The 23,745-nt window shown below is 39.0% G+C and overlaps 1 protein-coding gene across 1 annotated transcript in view; it reads right to left on the reverse strand.

Moving 5' to 3' along the window:
* ghrhrb (growth hormone releasing hormone receptor b) overlaps nucleotides 1-23,745 on the reverse strand; it is a 63,339-nt gene that overhangs the window by 34,308 nt on the left and 5,286 nt on the right. Inside the window, exon 2 of the mRNA XM_066665975.1 lies at nucleotides 18,999-19,107. Within this exon, the coding sequence (XP_066522072.1) occupies nucleotides 18,999-19,107 (109 nt within the window). The remainder of the gene's footprint in view (nucleotides 1-18,998; nucleotides 19,108-23,745) is intronic.

The raw sequence follows: 23,745 nt of genomic DNA on the forward strand, positions 1-23,745 counted from the left end.
AGGTATACATCCCCTCTGTCAGATACTTCAACAATGTGTTTTGTTTGTTTGTTTGTTTGTTTTTCTCACAGGGAATACGGTAAATATCAAGAGTATATGTACGTTAGAAGTAAAAGATCTCATAAATTTTTTACACTTTATGCCAAGTCATCTGTCAGTTAATATGTTCCTATATTCCAGCCTCTGGCACAGAAAGTGTCAAACATATTTGATGCAGACTGTATTGTTTTTCATTAGCAAAAGTGTCTTGCCTGGTTGTAATAAGAAAAGAGTACAAATCAGCAGTGATTAAAAAAAGCACCTAAAAACTATAATACTTTAAGATAGCCCTAGTTTGATCATTCTCAGCAAAACAACATTTTGTATTTGACTTCAAATAAGTGATTTCTTCTTAGGATCTAAGGATCTGAGGATCTAAGACTGTTCTCTGCATGGCCACAGCCTGCAACATCACCAGAGTCAAAGGACTTCTACTTCATAATTCAGGATCCCTGCATGCTAATAGCATCTCCTCTATGAGCCTCTACTGCCAGCCAGAATATTTAAAGGTGTTGGCTTGTTGGGCTAGCATTCCTTATTTGGTCAGTTGTAGAGCTACTGAGGTGACTTATTTAAATTGCTGCAGTGTCTGAATTTCATTGAAACTTTTCTTCTCTTTCAACTTTTTCATCTTTTCAAGCTTCAATTCGTTGGCATTTCCTTAGATCTCTTCACATGATATGTTCTATATAAATCCTTCTAAAAAAAAAGGACTCTTGTGTAGTTTTCTTTTAAAATGAACAAAAAAAAAATCCACATTTATTTATTCACTAAAAATGCTTCTTTAAAAAAATGAACCCCCACCCTCATACCTTTACACTAATAACACAAGCATATGTTTTGCCTGAACAACTTGATGGTATTTTTTAAAATAATAATAAACAGAATTGGATTCCTGCTACACACTCCAATAAAATTTGGACAGATGCATTTTTACAACTGAGTTACATCACTTTTCCTTCTAATTAAAATGGTTATTCATTTGGGAACTGAGGATAAAAATTGTTGCAGTAGTCCAAGTTGAATTTTTGCTCAGTCTTGCTTGATACATTTATGTTTATTTATGGCATTTTGGCAGACGCTTTTCCATAGCAACTTACAAGGTTACTGGTATTAAAGCAGGTCAATGCAGTGTTAGGAGTCTTGCCCAAGGACTATTGGTGTATTACAGACTGATTGCCCAGACCGGGAATTGAACCCAGGTCTCTCACATGGGAATCAATGGTGTTACCACTGTTACACACAATACAAATTATCATCTTACACAAACTGGTATGGGGCGGCACGGTGGCGCAGCAGGTAGTGTCGCAGTCACACAGCTCCAGGGGCCTGGAGGTTGTGGGTTCGATTCCCGCTCCGGGTGACTGTCTGTGAGGAGTTGGTGTGTTCTCCCCGTGTCCGCGTGGGTTTCCTCCGGGTGCTCCGGTTTCCTCCCACAGTCCAAAAACACACGTTGGTAGGTAGATTGGCGACTCGAAAGTGTCTGTGAATGTGTGTGTCTGTGTTGCCCTGTGAAGGACTGGCGTCCCCTCCAGGGTGTGTTCCCGCCTTGCGCCCGATGATTCCAGGTAGGCTCTGGACCCCCCGCGACCCTAAATTGGATAAGCGGTTACAGATAATGGATGGATGGACAAACTGGTATGACATACACATCACATTTTAACTTCTGTTCACACTCATAAACACGCACGGAACAGAGTACTTGCCTCATCTTGTACCCAACCCAGATAAATTATTATCAAACATCTTAGTGGATTTAGGCTGACAGCAGGCACAAAACCAACCAAATCTAAATAAAGCCTTTTGTTTTATGTCACTGTAGGCTCTAGTTCATTACATGATGCAGGTGTCACTATGTGACCCAGTTCCATGAATCACCAAGGCTCAAAATTCATGAAATGTAGGGCAGCATGCAAAACAATAGAACAATTACTGCAGTACTTAAAATAGTAAGAATATATATATATATATATATATATATATATATATATATATTTATATATATAAATTATTGCTAAGTGACCATTACACCAGGTCTTCAAAGGTCCTTCAGTGTCTTGTTCAGTGTTCACTATCAAACAACCACACAAAAGAACTCCTCTAACATTTTTCCTACAGCTTGTGAAACAGGGGACCAGGGGTGGCAAGGATGTCACTGGTTGAGGGCTTCTTGTTTCTTCAGCACCCACTGGTTGAGGGCATCTTGTTTCTTCAGCACCAACAGACAGAAGAACATGGTCGCAACTTTGGAGTGACTGCTTCTTTCACAGAGATCTACAAGACTGAATGTGGCATCAGATCTGCTGTTCATATCTTTCAGGGCTTGGAGGAGAATCTTGGCTCGACTCGTCATTCTCTTCTCCCTCTCCTGGCTGTCGAATGCAGGCTGTGTCTGTCTTTGTGTCAGTAGGGGTTCCCTCTCCACTCCAGATGGATGTACCAGCATGGATTCTTCAGAGAGTGCCTCAGGATAAAACACCACCAACCTGCTCTCGTCCATGGCAGTGTCTCGTCCATGGCAGGATCTGCCAAACTCTTCGATGTTTTCTGTTAAATGCGGGCCTTGTTTTCATCCTGGACACATTTGCTATACCATTTAAAACTTTACAGTATGCTGTTTTCTTTATTTCTCCCAATCCAACGGGCCTCAAATATTATGAGACTTGTGTGCTGGTTTAAGATTAAAGTTAAACTCTATGTGCTGGTTTTCCATAAAGGGTTTACACTTAGTCCTCCTTTCAATTGAAATATCATAATTCAAAATGTGGTCTAGTATTTTGAGATCATCCCTCCCTTTTTACAATTTAAAAAGTTCTGAAAAGAAGTCTCCTGCAGCAAGCTCAACTCTTCGATGGTTTCTGTTAAATGCGGGCCTTGTTTTCATCCTGGACACATTTGCTATACCATTTAAAACTTTACAGTATGCTGTTTTCTTTATTTCTCCCAATCCAACGGGCCTCAAATATTTTCTAGCTTGTCAACATAGGTGTTTGCAGCTTGTCTTTTAATTCTTCTGAGATCCCAAGGTTTAAGCTTCCAAAACTTACGTTCTACCAAGTGTTTTCTATAGAAACGGCCTAACTTATGCAATGATTACATTAAATTAACTTAAATGCTTCCAGTGTAACTTTGGTTACAAATTTAATTATGGTTACGATATTAGGAACATTAATTTGGACATTCATGGTACAGCTGGATATTCACATGGATATTCATAGGCCACAAAGCAGCAGGGTGATGTAAAGTGGAACATACACACCTTGTTTGCAAAACTATGCAATGACAGTGCTTATCAGTTATTTCCACATGACTTTATAGACTTTATAATGCCCTTCCATTTACTCCAAAATACATGACAGACTAGACTATAGAGAATCCACCTTAACAACTGAGCTCAAGCTGCCAATAATGTCTAACAACAGGCATTGTTCTCTCAGAACAAATCAAACCAAGAAAAATAGACATGTCTAAAATGCAAACAAAAATAAAATGAAAGAAGGGCTGGACACCAATCAAGAATGTTGGGAAACCCGGCAGACTGGAGCATGAGTCTCCATATCTCAATCACTACCCAGGCAAGGCTTATTCTCAGGATCTATCTGAGCTTGCTGAGCCCCACAGGGGTAAGGAAGACTTTGATGGCCTGATGTTGCTTCATTAGCACCGCTGCTATCAAAGCACTAGTGAAAAGAGCCTCAAATTTATTTTTCATGGCAGGGCCATCCAGTTGTCTCTGTCTCTACGGTCAAGGCAAGGATATGCAGAGAGTTATTACATATGCTTTTTTTTTTTTATTTAAAACTGAATTGTGCTTGTTATTCTGAAGGTTTGTGCAAAGTTTTCTTTTCTTACCGTGCTATTTCTGCTCAGAGCAATCAGTGAATCTGACTCCAGTCTGTATACAATATGCAGGGGTGTATACAATATGCAAGGTGCAAGACATAGAAATTAATGCTATTCTTTATAATATCCACAGTCTTTGAAAGTTTTTAAACATCTGATCTGTGTCCTGCAGCCCAAAGGTCTCTGAGGGCATTTCATTTTCTATGGTGAAGAACAGAAACCATTTCCAATGAAACAAAGCTTTGAACTAAATATACTTTATAAAATATGAATAAAATAAGAATTTTCTTGAGTATTAACTTAAAATGTGGTATATTTTCTCATGAAACTACCTCTCTGTGCAATATCATTATCTACTGTAAAAAGTTTATATGTTCCAATACTCAGTCGTAGATCAGCAGATTCTAAGCCTTCAACAGATCCCATAGGGCAAACTACAGAAAGAATGGAGAAGTCTCTCTCTCTTTTGATGCTTCTAAATTGTGGAATTCATTACATCTTACAATACAGATGTCAAGTTCAGTATATATTTTTAACAAACCTTTAAAAATGCATCTCCTTAACTAAATTCTTATTTCTATTTATATAAAATATTATACTGTTTATAATTTTTATTTGCATAGACATTTATATGCTTTGTCATGTTTAATTTTTTATCTTTTTCCTGACTTAGTTTTTTTTTTTTCAGCACATCTACTTATTAGAGCATTTCTTTTTTCACTCGGTTATTAATTAAAATTGTTTTGTCTTTGATTTTCATTTTATTTTAATTTATCATTATTATTATTATTTTATTTTTATTAGTTTCTTGCTATTGTATGTCTTGATTTATTTTTTTAGCTTTGTTATTTGACAGTAATGCTGTCAGGACATAACAGAAAGCTGACAGTCGCGGAACACAGTTAACAGTCTGTTTAATGTCGTTATCCAAAAGGATAATCACAAGGCAGGCAAAGTTCAAAAACAGGAGCAAACAGTACCTCGGAGGATGGACAAAAACCGTAGTCAAAAACAGGCAGAGTTCGAAAACCAGAGAATGCAGACAATACCAATAGGGACAAGACAGGAGACGTAAATCGGGAACACAGGCAGGAAGTAGGCAACAGGAGACCGTCAGACAAAGTACAAGGGAACGCGTTGTATGCATGGGAGAACCAAAACAATACTCGGCAGGGAACAGTTCTCAGAGTGAGGTATATATAGGGAGACAGACAGGTGTGAGTAATTAGAACTCTGGTGAGGGAGACCGGTAGGTAGTCATGTGACTGGCAGGTGCATTCTGGGAATTTGAGTCCTGAGATGTAGGCGTGACAGTACCCCCCCCCGAAGACACCGGAGGAGGCCTGGAACGAGGACGACCACGACGACGACCACCCAGCGGAACAGAGTCACCAGAACTATGGACTTCTGCACATGCGGAGGACTGAGATTGACGTGTGTCTCTGGATCGAGACCTGGGAAGGGACGGAGCGGGATTAGATACCGATCCTCTCGGGCGACCTCTGGGACGGGGAGCCGGCTTCTCAGGATGACGAGAGTGAAACGCCAACACGAGACCCGGATCATAGATGTCCTTTGCTGGTACCCATGAACGCTCCTCAGGACCGTACCCCTCCCAATCAATAAGATATTGGAGAGTTCCTCCACGTCTACGAGAATCTAGTACCTCTCGCACAGCATATGTGGAAGAGTCCCCAACGTCCAATGCCGGGGGCGGAATGTCGTCAGGCTGCAACTCATTCAAAGGGCCAGAGATCACAGGCTTGAGGAGGGACACATGAAAGGAGTTAGCAATACGGTATTGTGCAGGTAATTCTAACTTGTAAGTAACCTCATTAATTTTATCAGAAATACGAAAAGGACCAATATACTTAGGAAGGAGCTTCCTGCACCTCCCCTCAAACCTGATATCCTTTGTAGCCAACCATACTCTTTCTCCAATCTGGAATAACGGGGAATTTGATCTGTTTCTATCAGCTTGTTCCTTATACCGGGAAAGGACTTCCGTGATGTGAAGATTAGTTTTCTCCCACACCTCCTCACTGCGTTTCATCCACTCGTCGACTGATGGAATTCCAGATGTAGCTGCAGTCCAGGGTGCCAACGGAGGTTGATAACCTAATATACACTGAAATGGGGTGAGACCAGTAGTCGAGTTAACCAAGGAGTTTTGGGCTATCTCTGCCCATACCAAGTACTGGGACCAGTCTTGTGGATTCTCATGACAATAAATTCGTAAAAACTTTCCCAGCTCCTGATTAACCCGTTCACACTGGCCATTACTCTGGGGATGATATCCAGAGGTGAGACTAACATTTACCCCTAAATGTTCAAAGAAAGCTTTCCATACATGTGACGTAAACTGAGGACCTCTATCAGATAAAATGTCTTCAGGGATTCCATAATGACGGAATATATATGTATATAAAGCTTTAGCAGTATCCAGGGCCGTGGGTAATGAAGGAAATGGGATGAACTTAACTCCTCTAGAGAACCGATCAATGACTGTGAGAACTGTAGTAAATCCCTCCGACAGAGGTAGGTCAGTGACAAAATCCAGCGCCAAATGCGACCAGGGACGTTCTGGAACGGGTAGAGGCATTAATTTACCTGCCGGAAGGGTTTTAGGTGTTTTTGCCTGAGCACAAACTGAACAAGATGCTACAAATTCATGTACATCCCCTCTTACTGACCCCCACCAATAACGTGCTAGAATGAGCTGTGTAGTGCGTCTCTCTCCGGGATGACCAGATGACAGTGACGAATGGGCCCATGTAATCAGCCTATTACGGAATTCTGGCGGTACATAAGTTTTGCCTTCCGGACAAGATTCAGATACTCCTTTTGACCGATTTTCCTGTGCAATCAGTTCATCTAACTCCCATCTGATAGCTGCCACCGAAACGGAGGAAGGTAGTATAAACTTATTTGATTCTTCACCTTTCTCTTCTGATTCATTCTGATTAAAACGAGAGAGCGCATCTGCTTTAAGGTTACGATTACCTGGCTGAAACGTGATGGTAAACCGGAACCGGGAGAAAAACAGCGACCACCTAGCTTGTCGAGAGTTCATACGTTTTGCAGAACGAATATATTCCAGATTCTTGTGGTCAGTTAAGACTGTGAAAGGATGTAGAGAACCTTCTAGCCAGTGTCTCCATTCCTCTAAAGCCAACTTTACCGCTAAAAGTTCTCTATCCCCGATACCATAATTTCGTTCAGCAGGTGATAATTTATGCGAAAAAAAGGCAATGGGGTGTAACTTAGGAAGTTCCCCACTACGTTGAGATAGTACCGCCCCTACACCCGTCTCTGATGCGTCTACCTCCACCACAAAGGGGAGTTCAGGGTTAGGATGTTTTAATATGGGAGCGGTAGTGAAGGCTGTCTTGAGACGTTCAAAAGCACCTTGGGCCTGAGCAGACCAACACAAACGATGAGGACTACCCTTTAGTAAAGCAGTAAGTGGGGCTGCAATAGAACTAAAATTTCTAATAAACCGTCTGTAAAAATTCGCAAACCCTAAAAAGCGTTGAAGCTCCTTCACGTTAGTTGGGACTGGCCAGTTTACGACCGCCTCTACCTTCTGGTCGTCCATGACTATACCCGACACACTGATAACATATCCCAAGAATGAAATGGTTTGTTGATGGAATTCACATTTTTCTCCTTTGACAAAAAGGTTATTCTCCTTTAACCGCTGAAGCACTTGACTGACCTGTTTTACATGAGTTTTAACATCTGGAGAGTAAATCAAAATGTCATCAATGTATGCAATTACAAATTTTCCCAACATGTCCCTAAAAATGTCATTGATAAACTCCTGGAACACAGATGGAGCGTTTGCCAACCCATAGCTCATTACCAAATACTCATAATGTCCCTTGGTAGTACTAAAAGCAGTTTTCCACTCGTCACCCTCCTTAATTCGCACTAGATTGTATGCACTACGAAGGTCCAACTTGGAGAAGATGGTAGCACCTCTAAGTTGCTCTAATGCAACTGGAATAAGGGGTAGAGGATATACAAATTTCTTGGTGATATCGTTCAGAGCACGATAGTCTATACATGGTCTTAATCCACCGTCCTTCTTTTTGACAAAGAAGAAACCCGAAGATATTGGAGACTTTGATGGACGTATAAACCCCTGTGTTAAAGCTTCTTTGACGTACTCTTCCATGACTCTTTCTTCTTCTAAATTCAAAGGATAAATACGTGATTTAGGTAAGGTAGCACCCTCAACAAGTTCTATCGCACAGTCATATGGCCTATGCGGGGGTAGTTTAGTAGCTTTTGTTTTACTGAAAACTTCTAAGTATTGGGAATAAACAGGAGGAATTTCTACTGACATGGTTGAATCTGGACTCTCCACTGAAGTGGAATGGATAGAAATGTTTTTAAGGGCTAAACAGTTTGTGTGGCATAAGGATGACCAGGATGTGATTTCGCGTTGGCTCCATGAGATAGCTGGGTTATGAATTTCTAACCATGGTAGTCCTAAGATAATCTGAAAATCCGCCTTGGGTAATACCAAGAACGAAAGCCACTCGTGATGCAGGAAACTTGTCTGGAACCAAACAGGAACTGTCTCTTGTGAGATGAAATCTCCTCCAACGGGAAGGCCATCAAAAGCTCGGACTTGGATCTGTTTGCACAACTGTTTTGTCTTAATTCCCAGCCGGGTAACGAGGGATTGTTGAATGAAGTTTCCTTCAGCTCCAGAATCTATTAGCGCTGAAACGACAAAAGAAGTTCCTTGGCAGTACACTTTGACAGGTATGAGAAAGGATTTTGATATTAACCCTTTTGTGGGTACACTCACCAAGTTAGCACGAAAATTCCTCTCCAGGTTTTGAGTCCGGACTCGTGGAGGTAAGCGTGTACAATCACGACGAATATGATCGGATCCTCCACAGTATAAGCATAGTCCACCGTGGAGACGACGAAGGCGCTCTTCATGAGAAAGTCGCATAGTATCACATTGCATAGGATCCGAAGGAGGATTAGGACAGGGAGCTTGACCTTGTACCGGGCGAAAAAGAAAACCAGGAGCGGATTGACGCTTGACAACTTCTTGTCTCTTACACGGTGGCCGAGGACGTTTTTGTAGGAGTTGGTCCAGGCGGATGGATAAAGAAATTAACTGATCTAAAGTCAATCCGTCATCTCGACAAGCCAGTTCCGTGAGTATTTCTGGATTTAGACCATTACGAAAAACATTAATGAGCGCAGGTTCATTCCAGCCACTACCAGCAGCAATAGTCCGAAACTCTAACGCATAATCGGCAGCTGTTCGGGCTCCTTGCTTAAGAGTGAGAAGGATCTCACCACAAGAACGTCCCTCATTAGCATGGTCAAACACTTCCCGGAAAGTATTGACAAATTCGGGATACGAGTAACTGACTATACTGTTCCAAATAGCGGTGGCCCACTCAAGCGCTTTACCAGACAGACGGGAGACCAAAAAGGCGATTTTTGCCTGGTCATTACTGGGAGGAGAATTCTCAAAAAATATAGAACATTGCAATAAAAACCCGCTACATTTGGCCGGATCGCCTTCAAACATCTCCGGTTTACTGACAGGATAACGAGAGTTCAAACTGACAGACGCTACAGGAGGACTGGGATTAGGGCTAGGAGCAGGAATACGCGCTACAAGGGCGTTAACACTCTCCAACACTTGTTTCAGCTGGAGCTGTTGACTCTGTTGTTGTTGAGCGAGAGAATTAACAGATTGAGTCACGCTAGCCAACATTTGCTGGTGTTGACCTAGCATCTGGCCCTGACTAGTGATAGCCGTTCTGACGGCATCTGTGTCCGCTGTCTGCATGTTGGCCGAGTATTCTGTCAGGACATAACAGAAAGCTGACAGTCGCGGAACACAGTTAACAGTCTGTTTAATGTCGTTATCCAAAAGGGTAATCACAAGGCAGGCAAAGTTCAAAAACAGGAGCAAACAGTACCTTGGAGGATGGACAAAAACAGGCAGAGTTCGAAAACCAGAGAATGCAGACAATACCAATAGGGACAAGACAGGAGACGTAAATCGGGAACACAGGCAGGAAGTAGGCAACAGGAGACCGTCAGACAAAGTACAAGGGAACGCGTTGTATGCATGGGAGAACCAAAACAATACTCGGCAGGGAACAGTTCTCAGAGTGAGGTATATATAGGGAGACAGACAGGTGTGAGTAATTAGAACTCTGGTGAGGGAGACCGGTAGGTAGTCATGTGACTGGCAGGTGCATTCTGGGAATTTGAGTCCTGAGATGTAGGCGTGACAAATGCACTTGTTCTGTATTTACCTATCTATTTATCTAAAATTAACTGACATTAAATTCCACTTTTTTAGCATGATCTCAGGTTAATATCTGGTCAGGTTTGTGGATTATTGTTGTCTTCCATTATTAGGTTTAATCTCTTTCTTTTGCCTAAAGAAACTTATTGTCAGATTTTTCTGTCATAACAATACTGTGTCATTTGGTTTGTGTATTCTGTCTTTTGTAATAATAGCTTTCCTCAAAGCAGTGCTCAAGCCTTTCCTAAATATCTGATTTCCTTTAGATTTCAGTTCCTCATTCAATTAAGGCTTCTGAATTATGAGACTTGTGTGCTGGTTTAAGATTAAAGTTAAACTCTATGTGCTGGTTTTCCATAAAGGGTTTACACTTAGTCCTCCTTTCAATTGAAATATCATAATTCAAAATGTGGTCTAGTATTTTGAGATCATCCCTCCCTTTTTACAATTTAAAAAGCTCTGAAAAGAAACGTGTCCATTTTCAACAGGCTTTCTGTTGCAGAACCCCTTAATCAGGAGAAGATCAATTTAATGTGTTTTGTTTTCTGTTTTTATTAATTGTTTTCTTTAAAAATAGTTTTTAAATCCCACATTTGAAAATATTTCTATACTCTGAATTTAATAAATATGTAATGATAAAGTTAAGATAACTAGTGACTGAAATGTATATTTTTCTTTTGGCATATTTACTGAATTTTGTAGCATCAGCAGATGAGATTATAGTTTCAGAAATGAGGCAAGGCTTGGATGGTGGTGTATTTAAATATTTAAACACAACTTCCTCTTTAGCTTCCCTAGCTCTCTGCTGTCCTTGTGATGTATGAGGTGGTGGGAGGAAGATGGAGGAGAGGACCTACAGACATGACTTTCCTGAGTTTAACACTCTTCTGTTAGATACCCAGCATAAATCCTGTAAAATTTTCAGTAACTTACTGGCAGCTCATTTATCAGCAAAATACTGTTTATATCAGGACTTTATGTACCCTCAGAAAGGCACAAATTTACTTCTCTCTACAAATGCAATAGCTGCAACTCTAAACACAACAACTTACTGATCCATTGACTCTAACTCTTCTATAGACACTATCAGACACATAATCATCTACTTCAAGTTCACTATCTTACTGTTCTGCTTTTTCTAAGTATTCACATATTAAATTATATATATTTTGAAATCTTGCATATTGCTTGCGAACATTCATTTTACTGATGTAGAGACCTCAGGGAATTCTGGAATAGGTCATTTCTATAGTAACTTACTGTAAAGTGTTAAGAACTGAAGTGAGAACTGAATAATTATGATAAAATTCATATATTAATTTGTTGTCATCACTGATAGTAGTTCTAAGTGATATTATCAGATGCAAATGGGTAAATTCATCATGTAAGGTCTCCATTTATTCCTAAATATATATATATATATATATATATATATATGTAAGGTCTCCATTTATTCCTATATATATATATATATATATATATATATATATATATATATATATATATATACAGTGATACCTTAACATGCAAGTTTATTTTGTTCTGTGACTGAGCTCATAACTGAATTTGCTCATATATCAGATAAAATTAATCCATTAATTCGTTCCAGCCCCCCAAAAACCACACCATTTTTTGTTACGTTTTTAAATATGAAAAATATACTTATAAATAACCAAGAATTTATAAAAAATAATTTTATAATACATTATAAAAGAGAATGTAAAGAAATAAACATGTTCTTTTAAGTGTATTTACCTTGAAGATCAGACGAAGATAGTGGCAGAGGTGTAGGAGATTGTTTTTTTTCTTTTCTTTTCATGCTCTATAGCTTAACGTAACTTAGTTGCTACACATTTGCTACGTAACCACGTGACCTGAATACTCGCTGGGCTACCTAGTGGCAGGTGGGGTAAGATTGCTCACTCGTATCTCAGATCTTGGTTCACATCATAAAGCATAAATATTGACAGAGCCATGGGTCGAGTCTCATAAATTTTCTAAGTTGATTCACTCGTAAATCAAGGTTTCACTTCATCATCATATGGATACATTTTGCCATTTAAGAGTGTGTCACTTATCAGTATGAGGGAATGAGGTGGAAAGGCTAAAAGCTACATTCTGAGAAAAGTGATGTGTAAATGCCAGAGGGCTAGACAGGAAAGCTAGCAGTTTTTGTCCCCATGGGTTTCCTTTTGAAGGGAATCTGTTCATGAATTCCAGGGTGCTCCTCTGTCATGGCACTCTTGACATTCTATAAATAGGTACCTGAGGTAATCAATAATTTCTCTTTGCTTTTGCTCTTTTTCTGCACTTAGGCAAAGAAAAGACAGAATTCATTTTGGAAGTTGAGCTGATGACCTCAGATACATTACTTTCACTCACAGATACTTTCTTTGTAACATATACTAGCATTAGCCTACTCTTCTTCTCTCCACAGATCTTCAAATCATGGTACTCTACAGCATGTATCATACATTTTACTGCAGTGCTATTTCTACATTCTACACTGATATTAATGTGCTTTCCTAAAATGTATTGATTATTTATGGCTACGGGGTGTAAATAGTCTAAATTAAAATAAATAAATAAATAAATAAAACTGGTAATGTAAGGCGAAAATCCTTTGTCAGCTGCTCTGTCTGCTATGCCGTGGCTGAGTTTGTGCTAGTATGTTATCAAAAAGTGCATTGCAGAAACCTATGAGCAGATTGTCATGTCTTTAAAAATCTGTTGTGAAACTGCACCTCGTTTGGTTAAAATACAGGCTCAAATGATCAATGAAAATGTGATAATGCATGACTAAAATTACTGGAGTACTGGAACCTGTGAAACAGGATCAATTCCTAAAAAGTTTGAATAATTTCATGGTCAGATTTATTTGATTGTTGTACAGCTGCATGTCAAAATAAATAGTAAAAATCAAAGAATAAACAATATGTCAGGATCACAGGGTGGACTGACTGAGGCGGACGCACTAGCTAAAACATAGAAAACTTTTAATTAAACAAAACAGCACACTACAGAACAGACTACAACAGAAAGGAAACACGATGACTGAAAAACAAATGAAAACAACGGAAACAAAACAAGGACGTGAAAAACAATGAACTAGAAACAGCAGCGACAAACAGACTTGAGAACACTACCGACTAGACACTATACAAAGAACAAACGACCAACAAACAGGAAGTGCAGGAAGGGGACTTAAACACAAAACAGACGAGACGCACCTGAGACAGATAACAAGGGGGCAGGGTAACAAATGACACAGACGAGGAGGCGGAACAAAGGCAGGACTAAAACAACAACAAACATAGCCATGTGCTAAAAGAGCACATGGCTGGGGAAAACAGACATGACGAGACGAGGGCGTGACACAATATTCTTGTTCTGGGAAGAAATCCTGGTATCTCCATTTACAGTTTCTCATCTTTTGACAAAACATTAGCAGGTCAGTACCCTGTCAAAATCTCATGACAAATGGACAAATTGAATTGGTACAAAATGACTACAATTAGAATTATTATTATGATGAGATTATTAACTGTGAGGAGTTTGGTGTGTTCTCCCTGTGTCCGCATAGGTTTCCTCTGGGTGCTCTGGTTTCATCCCACGGTCCAAAAACAAACCTTGGTAGGTGGATTGGTGACTCAAAAATGCCCATAGGTGTCAGTGAATGTTTGTGTGTGTATTGCCCTGTGAAGGACTGGTGCCCACTCCAGGGTGTGTTCCTACCTTGCACGCAGTGATTCCAGGTGGGCCCATCACAACCCTGAACTGGATAAGTGGTTACTGACAATGAATGAATGAGATTTTTAAAATCTTCATTATTATTATTTTTTTTTAATAAATATTTAAGTCTAATTATATACATTTTTCCACCTTTGGCAAGGGTTAGATTTTCCTACAACAATGACAACACTACTACTGAGGCAGATTACTGTACGTTTTTCTCCAGTATTTCCTCCTTCTCTCAATGTCATGCCCGAGTTGCTGTGTAATAAATCACAGGAAGATGGTGCTGCCTTTCTCTCCTCTAGAAGCTCAATGTTAATTAAAGTCTATATGGACCAGGATCAGAGCAGTGTGGGGTTCCATTAAGAATCCAAGGGCAGCACTTACACCTGTGCTAAGGCCATACCCCAGTTTCTCTCTGCAGTGCTCTGTATGCTCCAATAGTTCACAAGGATCAAAATATCATACACTGTTTTAAAAACAATTACGATCACAAGAGAATCTTGAAACACTTAATAGCGTGCATTAATATGACAGATGCATATTAATAATATACGATATGTTTTAGTAATGTATTACAAAGTAATTTCTCACTTAAGTGTCAGTTTTCATTTAATTATATGTAAAGGAAATTTAATTCAATATCAATATTCTGTTTAAATATGTTGCTGTGTTAGAGGAGAACTGTATTCCTCTAACCAGTGAAATGTTCAGATGGTTAACAGAAAGAAACCAAGTGTAGCTGAACAGGCCAAAGATGTAAAGGACATTCAGACTGCAACTATTGTAAAGTTTAATGCTGATATTCTAGCAGATTATGAGGGTGTATCTGTGCCTATGGCATGTGTGACTTGCACAATTTTCAAGTCAAAATCAATACATACATTGTTTCCATATTTAAGAACAGCGGAACAGAAACCTTATGCTTATTTCAGTACTAAACAGCCAAGTTACATTATGTATGTATTACAAAAGCATGTAAGCGTGTAAAAACTTGTATAACACACAGATGAAAGAATCAGCAATCTCTGAGGGTGAAATGCTATGGAGCAACTCTTTTTGTAAACAATGTAATCAAATTTCAAATATTGTGACTGAGAAAAATATCATTTAAAATATTAAACTTGTTATATAGGACCCCAACTACACAGAGGGCCCCTGAGGTCAGAAACCTTTACAAATATACAATATTTATTTAAATGAAACCTTATGTGTGAGTATTGATCATATCTTATCCAGGCTGTTTTAATGCTTCTACTGCAGGGTAATCTGAGCAAAGCCACTCAGCTGACAAGAATTCAATTACTCCTGTAAACAAACCCAGTGCTCAGTGAGTTAGGATGTGAATATTTAATTCATTCATTATTATCTGTAACCGCTTATCCAGTTCAGGGTTGCAGTGGGTCCAGAGCCTACCTGGAATCATTGGGTGCAAGGTGGGAATTGACCCTGTAGGGAGTCCTTCACAGGGCATGAATATTTAAAATGCACAAATATTAAACAAGTCTGGATATTTCCGAGGCTCTGCTCTCTGGCCAGTAGAATTGGTCAGTTTTCCAGTTGTTCACTATTTAAATCTGTCTGAGATAGGAATGGAGAAAAATCTGTTCCTGAGCGTTCTCCCCGTGTCCGTGTGGGTTTCCTCCGGGTGCTGCGGTTTCCTCCCACAGTCCAAAAACACACGTTGCTAGGTGGATTGGTGACTCAAAAGTGTCCGTAGGTGTGAGTGTGTGAGTGAACGTGTGTGTGTCTGTGTTGCCCTGTGAAGGACTGGCGTCCCCTCCAGGGTGTGTTCCCGCCTTGCACCCAATGATTCCAGGTAGGCTCTGGACCCACCGCGACCCTGAATTGGATAAGCGGTTACAGATAATGAATGAATGAAAGTTCAGCAAAGAAAACCAGACCACATATTACACATTCACAATACATGTATAATTTATCAAGTATTGCAGTCCTCATATTATGAAAATGTTTAAATACTATATATAAATGCATACTGTCACTGTCCAAAAAAAGATGTATAATTTGAACACAGCAGCTTAACTGAATTTGTATGAATATTTCTTGATGAATGAAACAATTGAAATGCTACGAAATTACTTGGAATAAAATCCTTTTACATCATTTGACTTGCACTGCCAGCTAAGGTTGTCTCCTTCTCCAGTAAAGTTACTGTTTTGGAGATACGTTATTAACTACAACTGAGTTTTAGGGCCACGGCATTGAAAAAAAAAAATATATTCAGAATTCTGAGAATAATCTTGAAATAATTCTGAGAAAAAGTCAGTATAATCCCAAGAATAAAGTCAGAATATTTAGAGTTATTATTTGGGTTATTATTTATTTATTATAATATGTAGACAGACAGACTCACAGTCTGTGAGCCATATAGTGAGTTGTGAAAGAAGCAAAGAAATGAAGTGAACAGAATTATTTGTTAAATGCCTCCACACGACATGACGACTAAACCCGTCAGTGCAGCCCCTGACTGTGATTCATACGACTTTAGTTTATTGTACGAGTCCGAGCCGTAACTCGATGGAGCCTTGTGGGCATGCTGGAGTTCTGGATTGATCGTTTTTGTGATCGTTAACTGTACCCTGTGAAACATGCCCTTTTCTGAATAAACCGGTTCTTGCACTGATTCAAGGTTCAAATACTAATCACAATCTGTTCCTGATGTGCCAGAGGACTGAGTATTTATTCCTGAAATCTATACCATAGTATGACTTCAGCAACACACCTCAATTACACTATGGTTGTGTCTGCCCCATTATATGTGCAGCAAATTATTTTGAGATTTTTCTTAGAATTATTCTGAGATTATTCTCTGAATTCTGACTTTATTCTCAGAATCTTTTTTTTTCAATGCCATGTCCCTAAAACTTCATCGTAATTACCAGCGTAGTAGTACATTCTCTTTAAAAACCACACATAGATTCAGAAACACAAGACCAGAGCTAAAGAGCCAACTGAGCAACCTTTTTATTAACTTGTTGAAATTACTTTTATTGCTGGCAGGAACAAAAGCATGTTGTTATTTTATATGATTTATTGCTCACTTGTGGGCAATTCAAACAAGTGCAGAACTTCCTGTACTCAGCATCATCTATGTATGCATTTGATTATTTCATGAATAATTATTATAATAATAACATAATTTAATGCAAAAATTGATTCAATCATTGTCTTTAACTGCTTATCCAGTTCTGGACACTGTGGACTTGCTTGGCATGATCTATGAAATGGAAATAATCCTACTGCAGAAATGTATATAAAGTTATATATTCAATTTGAAACAAGCTATTCTTTTTTTCAGTGAGTGACTTCACAAGCCTTTGGAGTCTGGAAAGAAGGAAGATTGCCACAGCTGTTCTGCTTCACATGCTCTGCCTCTCTGGCAAGAAAAGAAGCCCAAGAAAAATAAAATACCTCCACCCAGGAGGCAGGGTTTGGGGGCAATTTCCAAGCTTCACGGGAAGAGGTGGGGATGAGGACACATACCTCCTCTCATATGGTCTGACACGTTACCTGTCTGTGGCATCCTAATGTTAAACACCTATGAAGGATGCACTGATGGGTGTATGAACAGAGCTGAGTGAAGGAACAAGACACACAAAGCAACAGGTGATAAACTTAGGATTCTGAAAAGAGTGAGAGGTTCAAATGGTTGTGTTTTTCATTGCTTTGTTTGAGTTTAGTTAATAAAAGTGTTATCTGCTGTGAACCTGGCTCCTGTCTCTGGCATCCTCCTCTCAGAGCTGGCAACAGTTGCCACAATCACACTCTGAAATAGACGAAGTCATTAAAGTTTGATTACTGAAGTAATGCAATGAAAGAATTGGGTTATATCGATCCTCTCAGGTGGTCCTCAGCTCCCTCATCATCAGGCATGATTGAACAGCTCCAGTTTGAAAAAACTGCCTTTAATCTTCTAAACCTTTACACTTGATTACATCCTATAATTGCGTTTGGCTGACTTGCCCTACAATGGGAAGGGCAATATTTAAAAATTCCTCAAGGAAGTGTAAGACCTAAATACCAGGGGGTCATAGCAGGTCTAAAAGCACTGTTTATTAATTTGCCATGACATTTAAAATACTCTTAAACATTAATGCCAAAAAGATAAACTTAACATTCTCATCTATTAACTTAACATTCCATGACGAATGCTGTAACACTGCAAAAGTACTGATTTTTTAATGATGTATTCATTTTTAATGACTGTATTTAACTGTACAGATATTTTTTTAAGTTTTAGCTGAAAACACTGTAAAATATGAAAACCTAGGAATCTACCCAATCAGCTCTATGCTGGCACAAACATAAATTTAAACCCTGAAACCTGGTTGCATTGCTACAGAACAACTTTTCTCTCAATGCACGTGCCAATGAAAAGACAAGGTGTTAGTCTTCCTGTAATAACACAAAATACTATCTCAAGGTCTGCACTGTATTAAACCAAAGTTCATATTAATAAAGTAATGACTCAGTCATAACTTTTACATAATGAGTACCCACATATTTATTTTATTTTTTTATTTTGTCATGGGGGCGGTACAGTGGAGCAGCAGGTAGCGTTGCAGTCACACAGCTCCAGGGACCTGGAGGTTGTGGGTTTGAATCCCACTCTGGATGACTGTGAGGAATTTGGTGTGTTCAACCCGTGTCCATGTGGGTTTCCTCCGGGTGCTCCGGTTTCCTCCCACAGTCCAAAAACATACATTGGTAGGTGGATTGGGAACTCAGAAGTGTCCCATAAGTGTGAGTGAATGTGTGAGTGTGTGTCGCCCTGTGAAGGACTGGCACCCCCTCCAGGGTGTGTTCCTACCTTGAGCCCAGTGATTCTGAGTAGGCTCCGGACCCACCGCGGTCCTAAACTGCATAAGTAGTTACAGAGAATGAATGAATTTTGTCATGGTCATGCCAAAATTGTGCCTTTGTTAGACTTTGTGCGAGAGAGAGAGAGAGAGAGAGAGAGAGAGGGGGATAGATGATGAACAGGGTTTATAAGAAGTAAAAAGAGCATCAAAAGCATATAGAGTGCAAAAGTAAATTTGAAAAAGGTGTAACAATAACTCACCAGGGATCATAGTGCGGTTAATGTTCTCTTGTTGCTGCATTAGGTTGCACTGCTCCTGTGCCTTCATATGCTGAGCCACCATGCCACATTCTGGATGAATTGCTTCTCCCTGCCAAAAATGATTTAGGATTAATGGCTAAATACATTGTATGCAATGTTTAATACACAGTTTCTCTCACAGATCTGGGATTAATATACGCTCATCATTATAAGTAATATACCACATGGAACCATCAGAGTTTGTTAACAGCTCAACCAATTCCACACAAAACCTTTAAAAAGACTTCACACTGCCATATTGCAACCATCCTCCAACCACTGTATATTAATATTTATAGGCTTTATTACAATTTTTTGCCTAATGTGCAGTTATAACAGAATCAGTACCACTCATTCCACATGAAGTGCTGCTGTATTGATATATAGTTTATCAGCATGACCTGAAGTGTTATATTATTTTTATAATATAACAGTTCTAACAACATTTATGTCTTAACCATATAAGTGACAACAGATTATGATCTGTTGGTTTATATGAATACTTCTCATTTTTTTGGCTTCACCCACACAAACAATTCTATAACTGGACTGGCCTGGACTGTTGCCAAACAAAACATAAACTTTTTATGTTACCTCGGGCAAGCTTTTGCAAGTGAAGAACAAATGGAATGGTCTGTAAAAGCACTCTGCTGACCATTCTACTCAAAATATGCTCCAATATCTAAAGGCAGTCTAGTAATTTAAACACTGCCAAACCTACAGTAGTAGCTGATGTTGTAGAGCTCCTCTTTAAAACTCTACCAGGCTGGTATTGCTTATGATTATCATTCCCGTGAAGCAGAGTGATAAATATATATTTGCAGTTTTTTATATATCACCACTAGTGGAATATCTTATTCAGTCAATATTTCTATGCAAAATATTATTGTCCCCTTACCCTCAGCCATGAAAAAATTTTCTACACTGTCCCCATTTTGTAGATGAGCATATTTGGTTGGCCCACACATCTTTTGCATCCAAATGCCACAAGATCTATTATGAATATTTTAATTAATACAAAGCTGCAACTTCTTATTTACCAAAACAAACTTACATTTAGATTGGAGTTATTTGAAGTGACATGCATTTTGTGGCTCATTACGTTTTGCTACACACCCCCAATTTGGGAACCACTGGTGCAGAGTGAGCGCAGGAGTTGTTGTGTGTTTTGTGTATGAGAATAGTGGTTATTTGTTATAAAGTAACCATTTCTCTGCCTTGATAATGGCTGTTGGTGGTTCACCCATTTAAACCATTAAGTGTACAATGTTGTCCTCACTTCTTTGATGCAAAAAAATCAAATAAAATCCCCAGTGGGTCACCCTTTCACCCCACACAAGGATATTCCACCAACAGATCATTTTTTGCAAAGAAATCTATGAAAACTCTTTGACAAACACTGAAAGAGAATGAGAAAGACGGAACACATTGAGAGAGAGGGAGGAAGACAGATAGAATGAATAAAAAGCGTGGGTAGCTGGTCTCTTTATTTGTTTGACAAGACTCAAGTGCAATGTTGCATTGACAGTGCACCTAGCTTGTGGTTCACATTTTTGCTGCATAAAGACATACTGACCCTTCACGCTCCCTCTGAGAGGAGTAATGGAGATAGGCAGAGGTGGGTGAATGGTAAAGAAACTAGTTGAGCCTGGGGTTAAAATGGAACATACAGTTTTATTAAAACAAAACATAGTTAAGAAAATTCTCTTCCTGGATCAGTTATATGTTCCTGCAGACCACAGAATCAATAACAAATGTCTGTTGACCATATTTTCACCATGTGTTGTTGTGATTAAACTCTTTACTTTCCCCAGACCTGTCAGCAGGTCTGAACTTTCATTTCTCACTGTAATAATTTATTATAAATGCAATCATTCTGCATTGGTTTACATAAAAGGCTTTCAAATATTAAGGGAAAAAAACAGTCACAAAAGCAAAATGGCAGGTGTCACCTGAAGAAAATCTGAGTAGAAAGACTTGGCACATTTTTATATACTTTGCCATGTGTTAATACTCATTTTTCTTTTCTTTTGTTTTTCTTTTAAGACAGTGTCCCTGGGAGATTTAGAACTGCTCTAGAACTGATTTTGTATTTTCATTTTGGATGCATATGGATTGCCCTGCATTTACTCTCCCAGTGCACAGTGCTTAGTTGTGGTCAAATTTAAGATTTTACTTTAAGAATAAATAATTAAGAATTTAAAGAATTAAATAAATCAACATGTTATGTGAGATCTTCCTTTTGATTTTTTTTTTTTAATGTTAATGTCTTGAATGAGCATATGTGAGCCCCATGTCTCATTGCCTCCTCTTTGCAGTATTCATTTGGCTTCCACTTAATTTAGAAGACTTTGAAGAGTGGATGAGTAATTAAAATAATTAACACATCTGGACCAAACCAAAACATGAAACTTAACGACTTGTTCTCAAAATATTTCTTGGTTGTTTAAGCATTGTCTTGTTTAAAAAATATTCTTTTTGTGTAATATACTTTTTTTTAATACCTTCTGGTCTGTGTCCATTTTTTTGTTTTGATACAGAGAGTAAATTCCATTGGTCCCACTATAGAATGACTGCAGATTAAATGATGAAGCTTAGTCTCTGGCTTTTGCCAATGATCTGTAAACTTTAATTGAAGAAAATCAGCAAATACGTCCTTCAGTTACATACTTCAAAAGCATTGATAATTATGTGAATCGAATTTACCCTAAATGGACAAACATTTGTAGACAACCGTTGGTTCTTCTAAAATCAAGGACATCAACAGTTTGCACCTTTTTATGCAATTAAAGTGTGATGTAAATAGAAACACCTTATTCTCTACAGAACCAACATTGCACTACATTGGAACATTGAGGGGATTTTATTGTAATCAGTCTTATACATATCAGTGAAGTCAGATATGGGTGTTAGATAATTAGTTCTGAATCACAAACATAATAACAACTCATCCCAGAAGCATTGGATGTACTCAGTCACTCCCGAGAACACCTATAGTATACACTTAGACTTGGGCATAGTGACCTTATGTGTATTTTTTGTAGTTTATATTTTAAAAGCAGTTTGGGAAAACCATCCATCCATTATCTGTAAGCGCTTATCCAGTTCAGGGTCACGGTGAGTCCAGAGCCTACCTGGAATCATTGGGCGGAAGGCGGGAATACACCCTGGAGGCGGCGCTAGTCCTTCACAGGGCAACACAGACACATTCACTCACACCTACTGTCACTTTTGAGTCACCAATCCACCTACCAATGTGTGTTTTTGGACTGTGGGAGGAAACCGGAGCACCCGGAGGAAACCCACGCGGACACGGGGAGAACACACCAACTCCTCACAGACAGTCACCCGGAGCGGGAATTGAATCCACAACCTCCAGGTCCCCTGGAGCTGTGTGACTGAGACACTACCTGCTGCGCCAACCGTGCCGACCTTTGGGAAAACCTATGTCAACAATTGGTGCACATTAGAAGAGATGTCAACAAATATTTGTACAAATAATGTATTTCATCATTTAAGTGCATTCATTCATTTAGTGTTTAAAAAACTAAAGGTATTAAGATGTTATGATTATGCTACAGGAATAGGAGACTGGGAGAATATGCAGCTTGATTAACATAACAAGGGCATACAGTGTTATAGAGAGATAAATAACAGGACAAGAGCCTGTCACACACTGGGAAAAACTAGGTGTGTGTGTAGAGATCTTTAGGTGTTTTTAATGTGCCTATGTGTGTGTAAATGATCAATTGTTTTTGTGCAGGGCACACTGAATGTGTGTGTGTGTGTGTGTGAGAATGAGAGTGTTAATTCCTTACCCCACTCTTGACCAGATGGTCACTCTGTAGGTGGCACTGACCTCTGGCCCCTGCTGACAGTGCAGAGGCAGGGGATGACTCTCGCACTCAAATGCTCAAAGTCCCCCTAACTTCTAAAAATTGTTCTATGTGTGTGATTGTGTGTGTGTAGGGGGGTCTTCAGGTGTGTCAGGGAAAAATAAAAAACAAGGCAAGAGAAAGGGTGCACAAAGACATAAAAAATGAAGGATGGTGGGTGCGAGAATATTGGCAAGCTCGACTGCTGGGGTTTGTTCACATGTTAACATAAAAAAAGAGGCCAGCACAAAATCCTGCTATTTTCTGCTACAAGACCTGAAATAATCAGCCTACCACCTTGTTCCAGGCTTACGGTGCTTTTAAGAAAACCTTATAGATTTCTCTGGTTAATTGTGTTTAGATAAATCATTTCACAAACAGCACCAGCACCAATGCCACAAGGATTTTGTTTTTATTATCTGCTAAATTTCAGGGTCTTTGCAGAGGACACTGCAGTCACTGCACTTGCAAGGTGACAGGTCTATCTTATGCCAGAAATATGCTTCTGTAAAGACCACTTTGAACTAGACAAGCATGGTTTCATATATTGCTGCACTGAAAAATGTACAACACCTAACACAATTTAAGATATTTTGGAGAGATCAATTAAACACAGCAGCCCTTTTATTTGATAAGTTGTAATTTCTTTAAAATTGAAAATAAACAGAAATAGTGCACTAAAATGAGTAGATTTTTTTAAAAATTGTATTCATTTTGCATGAGGCTGTATCTTTTTTTTTTGGAGCAAATATCGATGCCTTTCAAGCTTCAAGTACAGCTCAGTTTGACCTGCCATAATTTAAGATGCAGGAAAGACAAGAATCAAGACTATT

The sequence above is a fragment of the Hoplias malabaricus genome, chromosome 3 (genome assembly GCF_029633855.1).
Source record: "Hoplias malabaricus isolate fHopMal1 chromosome 3, fHopMal1.hap1, whole genome shotgun sequence".
In the NCBI taxonomy this organism is placed as follows: Eukaryota; Metazoa; Chordata; class Actinopteri; order Characiformes; family Erythrinidae; genus Hoplias; species Hoplias malabaricus.